Source organism: Strongylocentrotus purpuratus, unplaced genomic scaffold (assembly GCF_000002235.5).
Source record: "Strongylocentrotus purpuratus isolate Spur 01 unplaced genomic scaffold, Spur_5.0 spur5_scaffold_6, whole genome shotgun sequence".
NCBI classification, from domain to species: domain Eukaryota; kingdom Metazoa; phylum Echinodermata; class Echinoidea; order Camarodonta; family Strongylocentrotidae; genus Strongylocentrotus; species Strongylocentrotus purpuratus.
In genome coordinates this window covers 49,165,715-49,189,615 of record NW_022145612.1, presented here as the reverse complement: position 1 = coordinate 49,189,615, position 23,901 = coordinate 49,165,715, and the positions used below count along the sequence as shown (strand labels likewise).

General features: G+C 36.0%; 1 protein-coding gene across 3 annotated transcripts in view; it reads right to left on the bottom strand.

Moving 5' to 3' along the window:
- LOC576136 (SWI/SNF complex subunit SMARCC2) overlaps positions 1-23,901 on the bottom strand; it is a 51,078-nt gene that overhangs the window by 15,061 nt on the left and 12,116 nt on the right. For 2 of the 3 annotated variants that reach the window (XM_030973627.1, XM_030973626.1), the window contains exons 2-19: positions 19,605-19,724; positions 18,944-19,029; positions 17,523-17,697; positions 15,634-15,703; positions 14,957-15,105; positions 14,344-14,421; positions 14,046-14,126; positions 13,362-13,468; positions 12,825-12,949; positions 11,274-11,377; positions 10,622-10,767; positions 10,126-10,197; positions 9,605-9,718; positions 8,703-8,868; positions 7,958-8,086; positions 7,066-7,267; positions 6,645-6,767; positions 5,889-6,157 (exon numbers count right to left, since the gene is read on the bottom strand). In XM_030973627.1, the coding sequence (XP_030829487.1) occupies positions 5,889-6,157; positions 6,645-6,767; positions 7,066-7,267; positions 7,958-8,086; positions 8,703-8,868; positions 9,605-9,718; positions 10,126-10,197; positions 10,622-10,767; positions 11,274-11,377; positions 12,825-12,949; positions 13,362-13,468; positions 14,046-14,126; positions 14,344-14,421; positions 14,957-15,105; positions 15,634-15,703; positions 17,523-17,697; positions 18,944-19,029; positions 19,605-19,724 (2,316 nt within the window). The remainder of the gene's footprint in view (positions 1-5,888; positions 6,158-6,644; positions 6,768-7,065; positions 7,268-7,957; positions 8,087-8,702; positions 8,869-9,604; positions 9,719-10,125; positions 10,198-10,621; positions 10,768-11,273; positions 11,378-12,824; positions 12,950-13,361; positions 13,469-14,045; positions 14,127-14,343; positions 14,422-14,956; positions 15,106-15,633; positions 15,704-17,522; positions 17,698-18,943; positions 19,030-19,604; positions 19,725-23,901) is intronic. The other variant, XM_030973628.1, reaches the window with a different exon arrangement.

The following is a 23,901-nucleotide window of genomic DNA, read 5'->3' as shown; positions in this document are numbered from 1 at the left end:
TGGATAATTGCTAGAGGTCATGAACACTGCATATTAGGTTGGCCCATATCATCAATTACATGTCTACTCATGGAACTGGAGGCAAGTCTAGATGGGCTTTAAATCATTATTGATCTCAAATCGAATCAAATTGAAAAACGGATGTTCAGGTTTTTTTCTCCCTTTTTTGTTATAATTTGTAACAAAATCACGCACAGTAGGCTACAGGGAATAAACACAGAATTGTAAAATACTGTGTACAATAAATTACAAATACAATGTACCGTACATGATTATGATTTTATCTACAACCTTGTTACAACTACAAGTACCTAAGCCAAAATATACTTTCGTTCACATGAGCTATCTCATAGATTTTATAGATTTTTCTTCTGCAAACCGAGATTATCTCAGATTAATGATGTCTTCTATAAAAAAATTTTTTAGATTTTGAGCATTCTGAGAGTAAATTGTTTCCTGTGTTTATTACGTTCAGACCAATTTATACAATGTACATGAGAATGAGATGCTATTACAATGAATAATGAAAGGGGGGGGGGTAAGAAACCATTAACCTAATAATAAATGAATGTATGAAGGGAAACTGTCTAAAGAAAAAAAGGTAAGACAGAAGATGATGAAGAAAAAAAAAACAGGAAAAATAAATAAGTACAAATAATAAAGAAATACAATTTCAAAGCATTATACAACATCTGTGCTCACATCTGTGCAAGACAGTGTCTGATATCCTACCCCCAAAGAAAGAAAAAAACACCCCTTTTGATATATTTCTAAGTGGTAGGATAAGTTATCAAATTAATTCTTGATTGATGACCTAATTAAATCCAAATGGTGAAAGGTCACTCCTTTCTTCTCTTGAACAGCTAATAAGCCAGTTTATTTTAAGTGGATGTCCTAACAAATTGCGTTTAGAAATAATCGAAGGTCCGCTCAAGAGACAGGTGTTGATTTTGATGGAGTATCTTGATCAGTATCTCTCCTGTTAATTTAGCTTTAATTGTTATAATTTCATGCTCATGATACAAATCAAGCAAATTTGTGATCAATGGAAATAAATAGTAGGGGTAATGAGAGTTAAGGGACAATCAAGAATGGTTGATGACTGAAATTCAATCTAAAATTTAACGAAAAATCAATGGTTTAATCTAGATGTCTCCTGATAACAAAATAACTTTTCATCTTTCTTTCTATTTGAATTGTTTTGTATGCACTATGCAGTATAGACACAACTCATTTAGACTTTATAAATTAAGAAATCATATAAATGCTAAAATTAACATCTTCCATCTACATCTCTGTGCAAAAGATAACTACATGCACATTGGGGCCAAATATAGCAGTTTTTATTACCGGTAATCAAACAAAAGCAAATAATGGGATTTTTCTTTAAAAATGCAGAGGACCGATATGAAAAGACCACTTGGTTGACTACATGTAGAAGGAAACAAACAGTTGATTGCTGCAATCTACTAAATCATGTATACACATTACACAATATACTTAAAAAACAATGCAGCAGTCTAGAATTTCAACCCTTAACAGATTTAGAGTCAATATAAACCAATGACAAACAAAATAAGTTTGCTAATGCCTAATAGAGAAGTAAAAGTTGATGTCAAACGTCAGATGTATTTTTTTCTTTCTTCTTTCAAACATGCTATTCATGATTGATCAGTCAAGTCTTTTATTGATTTATTCCTTGTCCTTGCCACATCTCATTATGAAACATGACACAATCCTCAATGGAATGAAATGGAATAGATCCAAAACAATACAACACCTGTCAATATACATGTACAAGGGAAGGCTAAATTAGGCACTAATTTTGCCAAGGATGTCAAATCGGAAAGGAAAGGACTGTTCTGAACAGCTTTCAATCTTGGGTCAAGTGAGAACAAGACAATCTATTTTTGAAGAGTGAGTTCATATAATTATAAAAAATCAGGTCATTACATGAGTACTTAGTTAGTAACTAACACCCCCCCCCCCAAAAAAAAATAAAAAAATAAAAAAAATAAATAAATAAAAGGAGAAAAGGATACCATGACAAACATTTTGGTTACAATATCTCGCCTTCCCTAAACATTAATTCCTCTGCATTTACTGAATTACAGTACCACACCAAAATAATAGTTGGAATTCCAATGACAACAACACAGGAATAATTTTATACATTCCAATAAGGAACTTACATGCCTGAACCCTCCCCCCTCCCCTCCCACAAAAAACCCACCTAGAACAACATGTCGATTATAAAGAAACTTTTAAAGCAGTTGGTTAGGTATTTCGTTTTTGCCTAACTATACAAAAATCTAATTTTCATTTAAATATAGAGTTCCCATATAGTCAAACAAATATTCATTTGGTTCAAATTTGCACTCTTTGCTAATAAAATACGTTGCAAAAAGTCTTGCGAAAATTTGAAATGATTGCAAAAAAACTTTTTGTATCAATATCATTAATATCAGAACAAAATTGGTTTGAGATCATTTGAGAAGAATAAATGTAAGTGACTAGTTTTTGTCCTTCAGCTAAGTATAGGGCAATAGCGTAAGGTCAATTCCACCCTCAACGACTGACCTCAAAGTACAAAGACCAAGTTCCATCTTATTAAATATTGCCAAACACCTTTAAGATCGAGCACTTCTGGCGGAGAATGACTCACTCGAGCCCATATGCCAGGCATGAAGACGTCCGTCGTCATAACAGTAACGCACTCTGTTCCAATAATTCAATAAGGAAACTCCAGAACAACAGGTCTTTGTTGACTCAACACCACATGCGGTGCAACAACAAGTGTTTTCAGGATTTTCAGTATTTTCAGGAATACACTATGCACCTGTAAAACGTCATATAAATCAGTTGTGGCAGTGCATGGTACTCATCAGAAAAAATACATCTTTAAAGTCGATGACGATTTTTGGATGAATGAGAGGCAATATTTTTTCTTCTTCAATATTACTTTTCTTCAACGAAACTAGAAGAAATTACAGAATGGAACAATAATATCCTTGTAGTTGCTTTTTGCTCTTTAATTAAATGACAAAGGGGGTTAAAAACAGTTTTGAATAAAATCATTCACAGCTTTGTCATAATTCTTATTTCAAATCTCATTTTGATCTCCAGTGTATACACCAATATAATGTTTATATTCATAGTGCTTTGTATGTTATTTCCTATAATAGAATATAAAAATAGAAAATAGATCAATAGAACTAGAAAAAACAATTATTGCTCACAAATTTGCATCATGTCTTAAAAATCTGCAATAATGTGGCATCATGTTTTTTTATATATATATATATATATATTTATTTATTTATTTTTTTTTTTTTGGGGGGGGGTGGAATTGTGAGAAATAATGAAACAAATCACAATACCATTTTCAAAGTTATACACACCCTGGGGTTTTGTGAAACAAATATTAATTGCAATTATTAGATCTTTGGATTCAACTGTGAAAGATCCTCAATACATCAAGCAGTTGGTTGATCTTACAGAGTGCATACCCATAATAATGTTAGGCAATACTTCATAATTGATTTCTTAACAACAGTAAATAATCTTAATTTCATGACAAATACTCAAAAGATTTCACATGGATACACATCAAATATGATATTGTAACTAGTTGCTGATTGGTATTAATTTAGCATATACTCAAAAAGGTATGTAATTTGCAGCACTCAAAACATGTATGTTACCTAAAATTATGGAATAATATCCTAAAAAAGATATCCATAGCTACTGCCTTTATCATTAACCCGAATCATTATTAAGTTACTTCAGCTCAACAGGTGGCGCTAATCATTTATCTCATTAGGAGAACAGAGTGCATAGCTTTTTTCGTGCATAATTTGGGATTGCTTTTCCTTTATAATGGTAGGTACCTTAATACAAAGTTTTGGGAAATTTTGAAAATTGGGTGGATAGTGATTCTTTGCATTTTTGATATATTTGGATGCCCCTGTGGATGTATTATAAGCACTAGAAAATTTAGCCCTTAAAACACTTCTGCTTTCGAGAAATATTGAATATCAAAAAAATTACTGGTGATGAATTTCAAATAACGCCTACGGCCGTACAATGGTAGCTGGGACCATGAAAATCTCAGAATATGTAGTTGTGATATATAATTTCCAAATGGGAATAGCTAATCGGTCGATTATAGTCAAGAAACATTGTTTTGTAGCTTAATTAATATCTTGACCTTGAGAGGGAGCTGTACAACAAAAAGAGTTTATTATTTATAATTTCATAACTTTAGACTCGATTTCAACCACGACAACGATCACTGAACATTGCAGGATCGCATATGCCTCCAATACGTTCATTTGAACCAAATTCATGACCCCATACCAAAACTTTGTTTTTACCTTTAAGCAATTTTGCAAAGCGCAGTCCACTTCATTCTGCCATCACAAAATAGGTCAAATATTCAAACAAGATGACTTTTAAACTATATATAGCCTTTTCAAATATCACAAGCACAATTTTGCCTATCCTGTATGATCCAGAGGGCAGCATTGCCCTTAATGTAGTGGTACTGGGGTTATGAAAGATGTGCACATGTAAAACGAGTGAACAGGTCTGGTGAAACAACGTATGGATTTAGTTAAACGATATTGTATTCTGAAAGAAGGATTTACATAATGTGTAGTGATTCTTTTAATACATGGACTTGAGGTTTCTTGCTTGCTATGAAGATGGCAATACAGTCATACCTGTATTATTTATTACATTAAAACACTTGTATTGTATAAAGAATAAAAAGTAATAATTACAACAAAAAAAACCTCCCTAATGTATAGTTAACTGTTTGAATTACATGTGTAAGAACTATGGCAACCAAACCACCTACATGTAGCATTAATATGAAAATAATGTTCAATGGTAATTTTCAGAAACATTGCAATTACGTCTTTCTACTACATCACAGGCACAAGTTTTCCCTTTGATTTCAAGCTTCAGTCACCATTGTAAAACAGTTTCAAAATATAAAGTACCTGTTTTTGATGCATGCATTACATGTATTTGTATTACCGGTATGCATGGCAAAGTCCCATGCAATTTAACTTTTAAAACACACCACAAACACTAAAGTTTTACACACTTTGCTATTGTAATTTAACACTGATCACAACACATACAGGTTAAGCCTACAAAATAAAGATGTTGTCCTTTAGGTACCAAAACATGGGTCGGTCGGTCGATCAGAAAAAATTTTTTTCAATTTTTTTTCTTTCTTCTTTTTGTTCTCCCTCTTTGGGCTGATATTTCTCAGTTTTGAATGCTTTACATTTTTTTCTCTAAAAAACTTTTTATTTTTTATTTTTTTTTTAAAGCCGACCATAGATTTTTAAAGGTAAAGACCAGTTATGGTCATGCGATTGCATTGTGCAAGAAACGTTGTGGAATCGATCAGAAAAGGTTGATCATCTAGCATCTAGCATCTGCAAGGTTCTGGAATCATCAAAATGATAAGAAATTTGGCCCATTCTTCGTAAAGTTACAAGCACTATACACAGAAAGATGTATATGGGACTACCCTATATCTCTCACAGACCATGAGAGAAACAAATTTACCAAATATATGAATTAGTAGGCGGTTTCCCGGCAAATTTGTTATCATCATGTATTAGTCAAAACATATTCTTTCACATGATTGGTAACGAGAGCTTCCCTTTCATTTTTTGAAATTGGGGCGTTTCCAATACTCGTCTTTACCTTTAAGATTTTGGGGTCGGTTGCAAAGGGCAATACAACATTTTTTTTTTATAGGCCTTATGGCTCCACAAATTAACAATCAATATAACAAAACAACATCCTACAAACTCAAAACTCTTCAACTCAAAAACATCATCATTATCATCAATCCTCCATCTTACCTGATCTTTGTTGTCCTCCTCCTCCTTCTCTCCTTCCGTAGCCATGGCGACAAACTCCTTGTCTCCACCCTCTCCTGTCTTCTGCTGCTGCTGTTGCTGCTCCTGGTCCTTGTTCTCCCTCTCCTGCTGCTCGTTGGTCCCTGCGATACCGCTCACTCCCAGGAGGTACTTGCCATCCAGGAGACCCTTCTCCGCCGCATCCTCCACCCTGCGGATGTGGACATCTACCAGGGTGGTGGGTACCTCATCCTTCATCTTGGCAAACTCCTCTGTGGAGGGGGGTAGAATAGATTTCATGATTACTCATTTTTTTCTGTTTTTTTTTTCTTCTTCATCTCATGATTACATGTATCAAATATACTCCCCCCAACATGAATGCCTATTATGAATAAGAGATCCAGAATGATTTTTTTTAAGATGTAAGAGGCCCCTGATTATGCAGTGATACTGATAACCATAAATGCCTATTGTTGGTCAATACAATTTTAAAGAGGTTTAAATGAAACAAAATGTCTCATTTACAACCATCAAGAGAGAAATATAAAGAACAGACAATCTTGAAATCATAAGAAATTATCCATATTATTCTTTAAAACCCAAGGTATCCTGTTCCACCTTTCAACATGCAATTATAATTCCAATACACACACTTTTCTGTAAAACATTTTGAGTGTTTCATCACATTACACTTGCAGACTGAACCCAGAATGAAGATCAAAATCTATAGAGACGGAAAATAATTCCAACAACACTCACCAATGGCTGCCTTGGCTGCAGCACTCGCCACTCTAGGGTCTACAGCTGAAGCAAGGAACGCCACAGTGCTCATCAACGGATTCCCTGACTGGCTGAATGGGATGGGCTGGTAGGCAAGAGGACCTGCAGAGTAAAGTAGATCCACTTGGTTAATAATGCTTGACAAAATGAATATGAGTAATAACTAGATGGATCTTCAACTGCGTGCAGTCGAAAATGACGCCATCGCCATAGAGCGATTTTACAAACCAAAACAGAAGCAATTTTTGAAATTCAAGTTTGATTGTAATCCATTAACAGGTTTTCAAAATATTGTGATTACAAGCTATTTTTCATATACATGTATGACCCTTTGATCTCTGACCTCATGACCCTCAAATCGTACCACTTAATACAAGTATTTAAGACTAGGTTTACTTACCAAGGGCGGATGGACCATCATGGAGGTAGGGATCCTCGATAGGGAGTCTCAGGAACTGGAGGATACACTCATCCTGGGTCCTGCTACCGACGTGTTCAGAGACCTTGTTCCAATCATCCTTGTACATCTCAAGGGCCTCGAGCAACAGCAGGGTCTCCTGGTCCGTCCATTCCTTGATGTTACTGGACGATGTCCCCTTAGCCTGGTTGGTTATCACAACAAAATCAAAATGATACAATGGATGTGTAAATATACAGTCAAACCTGTCTATAGCGACCGCCCAAGGGAAACACAAAATATGGCCTGTGTAGACAGGTTCCTTTAGTACATGATTCAATGAGAAACCATTTCCATGGAAACAACAAATGTGGCCTTTGTAAACAGGAGGTCACTAAAGCAGGTTTGACTGTAATTTTCACATAAAGATCAGTTAGTAAATTAACTTTTCCCTAAAGTATGTCTATGCTCTAGAATGACAGCACAAACACCACTCTGCAGTGCATTAATCTTTAATGATGAAGGATACACCTTATATGGAAGAAGGAGAAGATCAAAGCTGTGTATCACATTAGATTTTAGTTGAAATGATTGCGATGCTTACAATGACGTTTACTTGCTTCTACAACAGTAGTAAACTTTGCGCCAAAACGTTTAAGTGTTTTTTTTTCACTCTATATATATATGTGAATCATGTCTTACCCTTGTCCTATCATCTCACATGTTCTCCTAATACATTAATTACATCAAATCACTAACCTTTGCACTTGACCAAGATATTACACAACCTCATCCCAAACCCTGACATCAAAATGAAATCTCCCCTTATAGATTCAAACTACTATTCTTACAAAGAACATGATGAATTTTATACTTCAAATACAATGTTACACACCTTAGATATTTGAGATTTCTTGGTGGCATACATGTCTGGTCTAAGACCAAAGTTAGTCAGGTCTGTACTCTTGGTATCCTTGGCACCATCCTTGTCCGTCATGTTCATCATCTGTGTTGAGTTGGAATTCTGTAGTCATAAATGATAAATAATCATATTAATTCACATTTACCTCAGAAACAGATACAGTAAAGTTTAAGGATGATTTATGTATATATGAGAATCATCCACAGCATTTGTGTGGTGCCATTTATTTTTGTACACATTTAACACCACAATTTTTGGTATTAAAACAGTATTGCATGTCTGGCACACACTGTATACACCATATGTTTGGGCTAATACTGATCGTGAAGGTTGGGATTTTTCTTACAGGAATATACATAATACTACATGACCATGAAATGCAAACTTATTATACATTTTTCTCTGCATCTGACGTTGAACCTTATCCACCACACTAAAGGCACATGTAAAGAATTATATGCCTATTTAAAGCCACACTTTACTACTTGCTCCCTCTATATAGAAAAAATGCCTAATCGGTGACCATTGGTCCCCCATGATCCTCTTTTTCTTATGTTAATTGAGAGCCGAGTTGATGAGATAACCACCTGTCTGGTGACCTTGCAGGGTGGTTTGATCTCTCCCCAAAACTAGTACAGATAAGCTTTAAAGGAAGAGTGATTAAGAAGAGTGTTTAAAATAAATGTTCACATATTATGACAGTACACACAGTTCCTACCTTTGCTCCACTGCCAGACTTGCTGGCCTGAACAGGCTGGAGCCCTGACGGGGTGTCGGCCAGAACATGGAAGTGAGAGGTAGGGGGAGGTCCCATGGGCGTGGCCTTGTTGTCTGCATCTACCTGGTAGTTGATCACGCCCCACTGCTCAAGGAATGCATGCACCCTGTACGAAACAAAACAACCATGTATTATAAATAGACTGGTTCGTGATTCTCTGTGTTTCTCATGCTGTACAGACGTTGGTTAAAAGATGTTATGGAGCATTCAGCAGCGGTATATTCAGAGTTAATTTTTGTCAATTTACAATAAAATGACAATCGGACCCAAAATAAATTTTATCTACTGCAATGTTTTATATATAAATTGTATTCATCTTGTAAAAATGAGCAGTCTTTACAACTTTGATAATGAAAAAAAAGAAGATTTTCTTCTGATTTCGAGAGGAAAGTGGTGACAATTAGAATGATACTAACAAATCTTCATTTGCTTTTTTAGGGTCGTGACTTGGACTTGAACCAGAGTCCAGTTATTTATCTACAAGACCACAACATTTTCTATTCCTTCCATCTCGCCTCCCACCATTTTCCCCATACCTATTCCACCACCTCTTTATTCCTTCCATGGAAAAGCTTTGTATTTCCCTTCCACCTCTTCTTTCTATCCCTATTCCATCACAACACCCATATCCTTTCCATTACAAAACTGATCTCTCCTCTTCCGTCCCTTCTTTCCAAATCTGGGACCCGTTTCACAAAGCCCTATTTCAATGACAAATGACAAAAATCAGTGGCAAATCTGTTGATAACCAATCAGAAGCAAGGATTTCTGTAGCTTATAACAGTAGCTTGTAACTTGTCGTTGATGACAAGTTTTGTGAAACACCCCCCTGTTGTTCTTACCTCATGATGGCACACACATCACCAGCCAGGTTCCTTCTACATGCTGTGAACGTCAGGTACTCTGTGGGGTTCAGCCGATAGGTGTCGATCATGAAGTTACGATATGCCATGAATCTGATGAGTGAGCACAAATCACGGTGTTACACAGTAGGAATAGGAATGAATATCAGTATCAAATAGCTCAGTTCTGTGTCAAATCTTGATTCTACATTCAAATAACAAGTTTAAGATGGCATGTCAGTAATCATGGCGCTTACATTTGATCCCTGATTGATCTTCTTTAATACAAAATCCCATCCTATATTTTTTCTCAAAATGTTAACAAAAATATTTACATGTTTTTTGTTGTTATTGTATCAAACCAGCGACGCACAGAACAGACGGTATTTCAAAACACTTTATGAACACTCAAATTTGGCAGTTATGTTATTCCATGCACAATAAATTTGTGTTTAGTAACAAAAAATACTTGCAGAGTTGAGTTGATGTAATATACATTCATTCTTCAAACTAATACTCACACTTCCGGTGTTTTTGATTTGTTCTTGATGTTGAAGAATTCGGGTAGTGCTCTTCTCTCAATAGCATGGATGCTGGGAATAAAAGATAAAGAATGTTAACAAAATGATTCAAAAGCAGTTTTCAGAATATGAAAATGCTTGTAAATGATTGAATAAAATCAGTTGTATACACAGATATGTTTGCACTAGCCTGTTTAATAGGAAGTGTAAAAAAATACAACTAGCCTATATGACAGATGATGTTAATAACTGATGCTTGTTTACATTTTAAGTCAATTACTAAAATATGTCTTATTGTTATTTAAAGTGAACATACAATATGGACAATTATATTTAAAGACTACTTTTCAATACTGTGACAGCAGATATAAGGTAAAATCACTTTTCTTTTACCTTACGGGAAGGCAATTACAGATACCTAAGATGCTCAATGCGTAGAATTTCTTTTAGCAAACTTAATAAACTTGGCAAAGATTCCAAACTCTTGGTTTCTTACCTGTTGTAGTCAAACCATGCAGAGTAGCTGGGTACAACGATGTGATGCGTCTGTTCTGTTACATTGTCTTCATGGATGTCTGGTGCACCGTTGCGGTCTTTCTCTTCTCCGTTGGAAAGTGAAGTGTTTACAGATTCATCAGCCTGCTAGAAGGAACAATTTTCAAAAATGTCTTTCAGAGCTTTTTAAACTCTTTCATGGAAGTAAAAAAACATGAACATTGATATCATGATTGTTTTACACATTTAACTATAAATTCCTATTCCATTTGCTCGGCACAAAATGCTTCTAAAATGCATATCTGCACAGGTATTGTGGTTTAGTGGATAAGTCTCTGGACTGTGAACCACAAGGAACAAGGTTCAAATCCCTGACATTCTTTCGCAAGTCATTAAATCTACATTTGCTACTTGACGAAGGTGTACTAAGTGGGTATCTGGTAGGGTTTATTCCTTGATTGCACTGAGCGTTATGGTTGCCGGAGCTAAAGCTGGGGTAATGATATCTAAAATCCTTTGAAAGTGCATAGAATAATTATATGGGTTAGTCTGGTACATGCTTTACAAGAATATTGGCATATTGTTGTTGTTGTTATTATTTTCAATAAACATAAGACACAAATTACAGTAGTGATAACCATGTTGGTTTTTACCTTATTGGTGTCCATTGGTTCTTCTTTGCTTTCGTCTAGATCCGTCATAGTTCCACTCTTTACAGGTTGCGTTTCATTATCTTTACCAATCCTGCTGCCTGGAACTACAAAAAAAATTACAAAAAAAAAATGTTAAAAAAATGACGAGGCTGTGAGTAAGTCTAGTGCTTGGCTTTCTCTGTCTCTCTCTCTCTCTGCCTACAAACTGGCTCTGAAGGACCTCGGTATGAAATTAAGAGGCGGGTTTCAGAAACTTGAAAGTATTCAAAGAAGAACCACTCGTATCATCCTGAAACAGGGTAGGTAGCAGAAGCCCTATCCCGAGCGTCTTAAGACTCATTAATTGGGTCTCGCTAGAATCCCGTAGGAAATGTTTACTCATTAACTTTGTTGCAAAAGCTCTCTACAACATTGTCGAGAGCAGTGATATTTCTTGGAAAATCAGAGTAATAGAAAGAAGACACGAAGATATCGTACAAAACGTTTTAAGTGATTCCGCTATGAACATATTTTCTAGACTGTGGGACGAACTATCTAGGGACTTGGGCGTTGACTTTGAACTCTCTAAATTTCAGACCTGGCAACACAGGCTGAAAAGGCATATCTTCTTTGATTAACTTTTTCTTTTGAAGTCTTTGTTTAATTTATGAGAGCTTAATGAAATAATTACGGTATGTTTTGGAATCATTCATTTGTCTACTTCTCTATGATATTCTTGAGCCGTAACTTTAATTTTGACTTTATCAATGTCATGTCTCTGGAGTCTTTTTTCATTCTTTTTCTTCTATTATTTGAACATCTTCTGGACAGTTCCAACGCAGCTTCTTTATAATTTTGTGTATAATATAAAATATGAAGTACTGGTTCTATAATGTGTTACTTTGTTCTCGTAGTGTCCTTACTCACCTGAAGCCCACTAAGCCTATGTATCTATTCACTTCCTTTAGCATGTTTTCCTAACTTCTATATACCGGTCAGCCTATACGATTTTAGTCATTCTTGTCAGCGTGCTACTACTTGTTCTCATTACGTGTTCTCATATTTTGTTCTTTTCTCAGTTACATGGTTTCAGTTTACTTCCTTGACATTTTATGCAATAGTTTTAAAGCCAGAATTAATTCTACAGTTTTATGTTTAGTATCGTGTCATGACCTAGTGTCATCTAACCCTGTAACCGATAATCGGATCAGGGGCAGATTGTTGGCCGATCAGGTGAAATTGGATAAAAAATTCTGATCGCTGATCAATGAAAATGATCAGAAAATAATCTGTTGAAAAAAGAAAAAAGAATGCCAAAAATTGTCAAAGTTTTGGGCTTTTGATCATAAACTGAAGTATAACACAGTTTGTTTACAACCTTTTCATAATAGTTGCCTGCAAATTTCAGGTTTCATAATAAAACCTTAAGAGAAAACTTCTTTACGATTAAAGATTTCATGACCGACAAAAAAAATAAAATCAGATACATACACATACACACACTACACAAAACAAAACCATACAAATAAACAAACAGATAATTTGAGACAATTGCAGTACTTATTGATTTACCAAGTTTTGGTAGCTCCACCTCCTGAAGAGATGGGACAGAGGGAGGATTCTCCAGGTCCTTAGTCAGATCCTCCTCCTCATCTTTAGCTCCACGTTTCTTGGCTCCAGGCGCTGGGCTCCTGCCACTAGTTGACAAAGAAAAGGACCAGCAATGAATTTAACTGATTTACAGCGAGGACCTGATTCTAAAGATCCCCATTTCTGACACCTACAGCCAATAATGCAGATCATAACGAAGGTGCTGGTAGGCCAGCATAGAGATCTGCAGCATTTGGGAACATGTATGAAGTGCAATTTGTCTCTTTGTCATTGTTAATGTTGTTATGATATTGAAGAATTCATATTTCATAATCCATGTTATTTATCAAATTTAAAAAAAATCTATTTAATCTCAATCGCATTTAGAATTTATAAATGGATGAAAAGAGGATGAATTACAACACAGTTCACATTACAAAAATATCAACAAATTACTACAACAATCATTTCTGAAAATTTATTTTCTATATCTATCTTGATAAAGGCAACGATACTCACGGCTTTTTCCTCCTCTTTTCGGGTGGTGGAGAAGGTGATCGCTTTCTTTTCTTACCAGGGCCCCCTCGCTTCATCATACCCCTCTCATGATCGCCATCCGTAGACCCCTGTAAGGGAGATGGCAACAGATGTTATTTATTCTGACTATTTTTAAAATTGGTATGTTGGTATCCTTAACTTACAGTGCAAGATATTCGAAGAGACACATATTGACATTTGATTTGGAGGAGATAACCAAAAAGAACTTTATCAAGAAGCAAAGTATGAATTTCTCTTTTTTCAAGATCAAGATAAAAATGAATGGAAAAGATAAATGATCTATTTCAACAATTATTACGCAAGGAGAAGGTAGATACTTCAACGCACATGAAATTTCTGGGATTTGTTCCAGTGCCTCTAGAAGAAAAGCTACAGTAAATACAACTTCAAACTCGATTCGAGCTTACAAATCAAATGCTTTGGGAATGGAACGCCCTCTCAAGCACCAATGCATTTGATGTGAATAAATTGTAAATTTAGCAGGATAGAAGACATTCTTTAGAAAATCGTCCAAACTTGTCAGGGAGGAAATAGCATCTGCTGAAAGCCAGAAGGGCACTGTCACATGACTCAAGATACAGGTATACAAATACACATCTTTTTAACTTTCAGCAGATATACTTCCTAGATGAAAGTATTTTTTACCTCATCTCCATTGGCCTTTGCTGGGTATGCTCGTCGACGAGTGCGTCCAATGGCTGGGGTGATGGCAACTCTGTCCTCTCCCTGTAAACACAAAATAAAGGAATTTACAAATGTATTTAAAAAAAAATAATAATCAAAATCTATAAAATACACCCGTTGAGAAATCCAAGAAACAAATTGCATTGATAAGTTGAAATTGATTGAATTGCACATAAAAATATGGATGATAAGTAGTTCATTAAAATGATGATAGTGCTGAATACAGACAAAGCTCGTTATGAGGAGATGAAGCACTTACGTCCAATTGCATCTCGTAGTCTTCTTCATTCATCCATTCATTGAACTCATCAAGATCTAAGATCCATTTGGCGTTCACCTGGAGTCAAAACAAAGAAAAGGATGTGCAGGTTAACAAGAAGTTGATACAGAATTTGCTGCCAACATTTACTCTGGCCTCTATTTCTTCCCAAGAGACAGGGTCAGGGATGATGTTTGGTCTAGGGTTGCAGTCAGGGAATCCAGTTTGACCAAATCCATATTGACTATTTTTCTATTTTTGTAGGACCATGTGTCATAGAACCATAAAGAAATACAAATTTCTGTTACTAAATAATTGAAAATAGTTGTCAGATCAGCAATGTATCACTGACATCTTGTATCTAACGGTTTCACCAATGGCTATTTGGTTGAATACGCAAGGCCTCTAAAATTTGACTGCAACTTCTGATTACTATTACATATACGTTTTAAAAAGTCTTTAGACCCACTTCACGGGGGCCAATCATGTTCCCAAGGTGTTCAGTTCAGGGTCTCCATTTGACTTGGGTAAAGGGACGTCCCATTGGTCACCACAATCTCAACCTTATGAATCTTACCAACCTAAGTTCACCCAAACACTTGATGAGACTTACCTCCCAGGGGCCATCCATAGTGGCAAGGTGTTCAGGGTCTCCATGAACGTCTGAAGAAGGGACCCAGGTATCATAGCTGTCTGGGTAGTACCACCAGTGGACCAGAGTGGAGCGCTCTTTACGTGCAATGGGTCTCAAGTACTCCTCACCTGAAAGAAAACAAGTGGATTGTCAAATCCCTGCAAAGATTCAGAATCCTGAATTCACAAAAGAATTTCATCTTTAATAATTCATGGTTTAAACCTCCATAAGAGTAGTATGCATGTGTCATTATGCCCATTAGGTGTGCAAGACTCTGCTTGTAAAGCTTACATGCTTATTTTAGTCCATAATAAAGGTTTGAATCATGACTTAGAAGACACCTTAAATTGAATCTTATTTACGAATTTGGGCAATTATGTCTCTTCATGCACTGCTTTTACACATTTTATATAGTGCTGTGAATATGGGTGAATTTGATGAAGAAAAAAAAACCTCACAACATCAACACTTATAATCACTTGAAATTATTCATACAAAATGAGCATGCTACAGATTATAGAATGATGTACTAGTAGAACCTCTTAAACCACTTTCCTTAAATGTCATCTGATAATTACATTTGGTAATGTACATGTAAGTACATACCGGTATGCTTTAAATATTTACAACAGATCACCACTGAAAGATTTCCATACCTTCTGCCAATGGTATTGGAGGAGAAAACACTAAGTGAGTTGCTACATCTGAATCTTCAGTGACTGTTCCCTGCAAAATAAACCATATACTTTGAATTAATGAACAATCATCCAAGAGAGGGGTCAGGGCGCGACAAACCCGCTTGCCCGACGTCCCGGGGCAACCAAATTGAGCCGTCGGGCAAGTAAATCAAATTATCACTTGCCCGATTCGGGCAAGTGATACTTTTACAGTAATTTCCTAGTGTCCAAGAACTCTACCATTCACCCGTCAACTTCTTACCCGTCGTCAAAATCCAGAAGCAAAAAAGCGATCGTTCCGATTTCGAAAAAACTTCACAGACAGCTAGCCAGCTCAGCTAGCTCAGCGCGCATGCAACAGTGACACTTCAAGCCATGAATGCCGCTCCGCCTCCACGCACGGCCGGCCGTGAGCTAGCTAGAGACAGCTAGCGCGATCGTACCAGCTGCGAGCTTATTCGCGCTCTCTCTCTCTAGCTCTGCAGGCCGCACCGACAGGCCTTTGCTATTCTCTGATTGCCGATTGGTTGAATCACGCCAAATATGACGTCATTATTCTAGGGAAATGAACACGTGCGAATCGGAATGGAATAAACAACAGGGATTTTCTAGTAAGTACAAAAAGTCAAATGTTTGATATTTATTCATAATAACTGTTAATGATTGTGAACATATTATTTAAAACTCGCTGCTCATATAAATCAGATGAATGTTTTTGTCTCGTTTTCAATTTATTACTGCGGTCTCAAGATCCGACCGAGCGAGTCATTTTGATAATAGTATCGAGACCCCCAGAATATAAGCCGTTGTTGTTTTGTTTTCATGGTTTTAGCGACGTTGTTTAGTCTAGTTTTCGCATACTTATCCGAGATTTATCGTAAAATATCTTCAATATTATTATTTAGTAAGAATTTACAAATTTTGGCATGATATTTATAGCAGTGAATGATGAAATAAAAATGTCCGTACTTTATTTAAAATAGTTGATTACCCATTATTTACATGACGTTTCTTGATGGAAGAGTTGACCCAAATTATTAACAGCTGAAAATTAGCCTACGTTTCCAAATGACAGCGGCTTGCACAGACACACATGTGATGTTGCACCATGGTACATGTGGCTACCATTAATGACATGTTTGTATCATATTTTTTACAACAGGGTCATTATGCTTTTTTACATGACTGAATATTAAAAACTTAAACCTGCTTGAACCATTCTACCTTGCCGAGATTCATGTGAATCTGATTATTTATGGAGAATCAATAAAATGCGTTTTTTAAACCTTCAACCATCCTTTGTTGACCATTTTCTTTGACATATTAGGTTATTATTCAGTACAGTTACACTGTACATGTATGTGCATTAATTTGCTATCTAAAACACTAACTTATCATTACGAGATAATAAATGCTTTAACCTCGAGTCCTTTTTCGCTTTAAAGTTTTGGGCAAGTGGAAATATTGTTTGGGCAAGTAAATTGAAAACCCACTTGCCCGACAGGGCAAGTGGTGAAAAAAATTCTTGTAGCACCCTGGGGGTGAATAAATTTAAACACCATCTATTGATTACATTGTACCTCTTAATAGTCTCTTAAGTTTTTGAAATGTAATGCAATTTGACAAGCCAGCAAAAATGTAGTACAGGTTTTAAAGTACCCTGCAAAAGAGAGAGAGAGAGGGATACAAATTATATATTTTGTTGTTTTAAAAGTCCTTAACATCGCTACAATAGAGCCACTTTAATTACAAAGATGACAAGTGGACTCATGTGAATTGAAAAACCATCATTTAAATAGGTATCAATTTTAAGCCTCTTTTGTTCTGTATTTTATATGTACAAACAAAACATTGACATATTATTGTACCTGGTGTCTCTTGACAATGTCTGTGAGCTTAGCGGCAAGCTTTGGCTCCACACTCTCGTGGATGCAGACTTGGGGCAGGACAAAACACTTGTTCTGCGTCAACGTCTTGGAAATCTGCATGAACATTTCCACATTGCGGTCCATGCGTGATGGCGAGTGGAAATCAAAGCGCCTCCTGGTTTGAACATCAAAGAAGGAATCAAAGAAAACAATGATATTTATAATATAAAGCATTGATTGTAAGAAAAATATTGCAGGATAATGAAAATTCATACTTATTAATTTAGTGCTCTCTAGAAAATTTGTATAAATTAGTGCTGTAGTCAAACGTTTAACCGTCCGGTATCCGACCGCCCATGGCGGATTCCGTTTTCAATTGGACGGTTTCGTTTTCCCGTTTTTAAAAAAAAAAAAAAATTATAATTTTTTTTTTTTTTTTTTTTAAATTTTTTTTTTTTTTTTAATTTTTTAATTTTTAATTTTTAAAGTTTCGATTTATGCCCCTCCACCTGGCACTATGCCTGGCAATGTCTCCCAGCTCAGTAATCGGTGTGATGACTTACCACTTGGAAACTAGAACAACACTCCAATTTGTCTGTCATCTTGGTTTGAAAGTAATCTTTGTAATAGATCTCAATATTCATCCCAGTTTAACACATGGTGTACCACAAGGTTCTATCCTAGGTCCTCTACTGTTTTAATTTACTTTAATGATCTTACACATTATTCTAAAAAGACATTGTTACTATTATTTGTGACTACTTCACAAGCACAAATCGGCGCCTTCAGTTAAATCACCTTCCTGCCTTTTCACACGGCCAAAAAAAAAAAAAATAAATAAAAAAAAAAAAAAAAAAAAAATAAATCGTTTAACCGAAAACCGTCCGGTTTTGACAGGCGGTTAAACGGAATTGGAGATATCCGTGATGTTACAGCACTAGTATAAATACTCATTCATATACATGTATGACAGGGATTAAAACGGCAGCATATTTAATTTCCCTGATTGAAAGGCAGTTGGGATAAAAGAGTAGATGCCCAGACCAAAGGTTCTACTCACTTATTTGTTGTGTCACAGTATACAGACATATCTATTTTTTAAACCCGTTGATTAAAAGTAGCGTATGTAATTGTAAATAAGTTTAAATTATGTTCTTGGCAAGTCATCTGTCTTGTTTGCATACAGCAGTTTGTGAAGAAGAAAAAATCCATGGTAAAAAGGAAAAGACAGTGAATACAAGGAAATTATCATACTATTCTTGAGACACTTGATAATATAATTAAAGAGATACAACAAAGACAAATATAGTGTTTCAGTCACTGCAAGAGGAATATTTACTCCCATAAAGGTGATGTAAACAAGAGATTATCTCCCACAATAAGGAAAAACTCGTAAAATTCAGAGGTCAAGGGTCACTTACCATCCCTGTTCACTTTTGAATCGGTACATAGCCATGAGAACATTACAAAGGCCTCCTCCAGACTTGAAATCCAGAAAGACTTTTTGCTGTAAGGTGACAAGAAGTTATAACAGATATGACTGAACTCTTACTATGCTAGGGGGTTGCTCATTAAGTTTTTGCTTATTTAAGATTTTAGCAACATTTGAATAATGCTTGCTTGTTAAATTGTTGTACCCCTTGAAAGCTCACCTACTACAACAAAATAAAGTGTCCATAAGAAGTAGGAAATTGCATACCCTTTGGCCTTTCCACTTGTAATAAAATATTTCTTTTACTCAATTCTATGTATAGAGAATCCTGGCATAGTCATGAAAATTCTGTTCATCTGTTGAGAATTGTTTAAAGAAAAACTGTACTATGGTAGACCTATATCTACATAATCTCAAAAATTGTGTAAGCAACTATAAAATGTTTCTTAATACTTAAAATTCTTGCTTTTTTTAGAGTTACTGTAAATGTTTAAAAGATTGAGCTTACAATCTAAATTACCTAGCATAGTAATATGAGACCAAGCACACATAAACTACCCTCCCAGCAAGAGTGAATAATATTAATATGTGTTATTATTTTAATTGATTTTTCTTGCCATTTAAAGTTGGAAATGGAGTATTTTACTTACAGGCACCCTGGTTAGAGGAGGGTTGCTGATATGTTTTCCAAAGGCATCTTCCTGGAACTGAATAAGCTGGGCAAGCATACTAGCAATGCTCTTATTGGTCGGCGGCTCAGCCTGGATCCACTGTAAGACAATATCAATATTGGCTTATAACAACATAACAAACAATCATATGAATACATGAAACAAAAATCTCAAATCTCAAATGCACATCTAACTCATGTTCAAGATTCAAATGAAGAAAAGGTCATGCTGAACAGCAGGTTTTGGGTTCCCGAACCAGGCACTGGTGATGCGAAAAATGGATTCCACGTAAGAAAATAACCCCAGTTCACCACACAGTCTACTTTTAAGGGTTGTCCCAAGGATTTATTGGTCATAACGTGAAAGTCTCTGTACAAAGTCAATGTAAAATACATAAAGAAAATCATCGTGAAACCAGTTTGTTTGCATCGGCAACGCCTGGATCGGTAATCAGAATCGTCAGCGAAAATGCTGACGATCCTCACTTTTCGGGTTCCCAAACCATGCACTGGTGATGCGAAAAAAAGGATTCCACGTAAGAAAATAACCCCAGTTCACCGCACCGTCTACTTTTAAGGGTTGTCCCAAGGATTTATCGGTCATAACGTGAAAGTCTCTGTTCAAAGTCAATGTAAAATACATAAAGAAAATCATCGTGAAACCAGTTTGTTTGCATCGCCAACACCCGGATCGGAAATCAGAATCGTCAGCGAAAATGCTGATGATCCTCACTTTTGCGGACTCGTCTGTCCAAGATTATGAAGACGATCTTCGTTTGAGCGGACGATCCTTATTTTCGGACCAGCTACTCACTGAAAAACGACCCAACATTCGGATCTATTTTCAAGAAATGAAAGTTTTTTCGGGAGTACTCAGCTCATTAACTTACAGATATAAAAAATCATTTACTTCTGCAGCTTACAGTGTACATAGACTAGGCCTACACTCGTGTAATACCGAATCCGACATTTCCGAATTCGTACATCTATTATTAATAATGGTGTGGTAGCCAGACTGCCGATATCGGAAGACTTCCAAACATTATGGTAGGGTGTCTGAACGATTTTTCAATTTTCAATTTGGGATCGTTTTTCACCATTTTTGTTTGATATTTGAATAAAAAGTGTAATCAGAATGATACATTTCAAATTTGAAGCTTCACCGATGTTTCAATCAAAAGATACAGCCCCTCCAAAATGCTGGTATATTCATATCATTTTGGTCAAAATCGACGAAAAAGACGTCCACGCAGAGTGATGTTGTTTTGCTAAATTTAGCCAAACAGCTGTATCGCGCGATATGCAAGCGTATGCATATCGTACGCATGCTGCTAAGCCAATGCGAGACTTGCAAGCTTGACTTGAGCTACGCTGTCTCCGCGACATGTGCCATTGACTAGTATGGTTAGCGTTCGTCGCACAAAAAACCCGGAAGTGAATGCACGTTATAGTCAATGGCAATATCGCGGAGATGTCTCCGCGATATTGCCATTGACTATAACGTGTATTCACTTCCGGGGTTTATGGTGGGAACGGCCATCCATACTTTCATTCACTATAAGCGCACATGTTACGCGATGTAACCATGGTTTGGACTGAGCGGAGCTCACGCCTCCCTAATTAGCTGATTCCAAAAATGTGGGAAGGGTATTTTCAAACTGTTATAACAAATGATCCCTTGGGGCTAGCGAAAAAAAAAGCATCTGGATATTATCCTTACGTCTAGCCCTGCTTAAGCCGCGGGGCGGCAGCTCAGGAAAGTGGCAAATTTTGGAGCTAGGATGCAAACAACATTTCAATCGCTGTTTTGACCAAGATATTTTTAGAATTCTGGGGGTGGCCCCCGATGGGGAATATGGAGAAAAACCTGCTCTTTCATATGACACCTCATTTATTGAGTTTCACCTTCAGGATCATTTGTTATAAAGGTTTGAATTTCAATTTTTTTCATAAAATCATTGACCAATTTTGGATGGTCGCGCAATGCACGTAGACCACATAGGGAAGCGTACAATCTCTATGGGAAGGGTTTTAGCACACAACATTGGGTGCGCGATCAGACGGTTCCATGTCAGCTCGCCTAATGTCAGCCCGCCCCCTTACAAAGTCGCCCTCAATTGGTCATGTCGCCTCCCGATTTTGTTTGCCGATTTTGGGATTCTTGGTCAGCTCGCCCCCAGTTTTTTGGTCAGCTCGCCCCCTAATTTGTTGTTTTAATTTGATGTCTTTTACAAGTTCAAAGTCAAGCCATTTTTAGTTCTTGGCATCTCAGTTCTATGATATTACTAAATATTGAAAATTTTCCTCGAGTTTTCCATTGTAACGCATATTTTCGAGGATATTTGCATCTAAGTTTCCACCAGCTTACGTACTACATCGATCACTCTCTCAATATTATTGTCTCCTCTCTGTCAGTGCTGTGCTGCGGAGTGGGGAGACCCTCTTCATGGCTTTCTGGCTAGCTCACTGTCTTGTTACTCTCACTCTTTGTCCCCCCCCCTCTCTCTCTCTCTCTCTCTCTTCTCTCTCTATCTCTCTCTCCTCTCTCTCTCTCCCTCTATCTCTCCCTATCTCTCTCCCACCCCCTTTCTCTCCCTATTCTCACTCTCCTTCTTTCTCTCTCTCTCTCTCTCTCTCTCTTTCTCTGGTATAAGTTCTTAAATAAAAGGGTGACATGTGAATGCATTTTTTAATAATGTTACTAGGGTTAGAATATAGAATTTTAGTTTTTTTAAAACTAAATCAGATTTGATTGTATAAAATCCTGTTTTACATTTAACAATTCCCAAGATGATGTACACTATATCTAATATTACAATGGCAAACTTTTACCCATGTTTTTTATGCGAAACTTATCTTAATTTTATGCAATATCATATTCAACATGTACCTTTTAGTAAATTGGCCCAAATACAAAATGTTCTGCATTTTGCCTACAATGTATAATTTGTTTAAACCATTGTAGCATGTATTTGATTTTATAATTCCTGGATTTGGTTTCTGTTGTTGTCTTTGTTTCTGTTATTGAAGAAAACACCATAACCATACCATAGTAACCATACCCATCTGGCTATGCATTTCCAACTAAAACATTTAATTCTTTTGAATATCAAAAATGTATCACTATTCATAATTGTATAAGTTCAGTATATAATTTACTTGCAAATATAAATACAATTCAGATTTCTGTATATGTACACTCTAAAAACTGAAATGTTAAATGTAAATTTAAAAGGGCCGAGGAGTGACCACTCTTTTAAAATGTCAGATTGTTTCTTTTAACCTGCTAGATTCGACCTTTATAGTGTTGGATCCAGCATGTTCAAAGTGTTAATCTACCATTTTGAAAGAGTGGTCACTCCTCGGCCCTTTTAAATGGTGATTTAACATTTCAGTTTTCAGAGTGTACCAAGCAATTTGCCAAGGTCGTTGAAGCAAAATTATGTACAAAAGAATTGCAATTTTACTACCATTATGCTACCATGCATAATTTTTATGTGTAATTTTACTTTGTCACTGATGTATACTTTGTAAAAGAAACTGATTCGGCTCTCGGGCCGCGAATGTTTTTTAATGAAATAAACCATTTTAAATAAATAAATAAATAAATCGTTCTGGCTGGCTTAGTGACGGAACTTAAGGGAGTATCCACAGGCTATAGAGATAATAAGGATTTAATAGATTGGCTTTCTTAGCTTTTCTCAAGTATAATTTGTACACGCAAGCAAATTAGAGCATTTTCAGATCCCTTTTTAATCCCATATAGTTTGTGTTTACTACTTACAAGACCCATACTAGAACGTGTCGTCATGAGATAGTTGTAAAAGTTTAAAAATAGAAATAGAAGAGAATGTCTCTACATTAAATTAAAAGTGAGCTATAATTGATATGACTTATATAAGTTTATTATGAAGCAAATAGATCGAAATAAAAGCTTTCGGCGGTAAACCCAAATGAACGAAACGTTATCTAATTTTACTCTCAATTCATTATATATATTATATAAGTGCGTGATTTTGTTTAATGAATATTGTAAGGGACGACCATGCGTGACCAACATGAACATCTGCTCATCTTTTCAAGTATTCGAAAGCACTAGTAGGTTCCAACCTTAACCTGTATAATAATTTGTGTATATTTTGTGTATAGATGTCACTTTTCTTTTAATCTGTGCACAAATAAAAAGCAGTTATTCTTCCAAATACATACCTTATTACTATGTCGCGGCGCTTTTGTCCTTCATTATTATAAAGCGCGCGGAGGATAACGCTGAAACA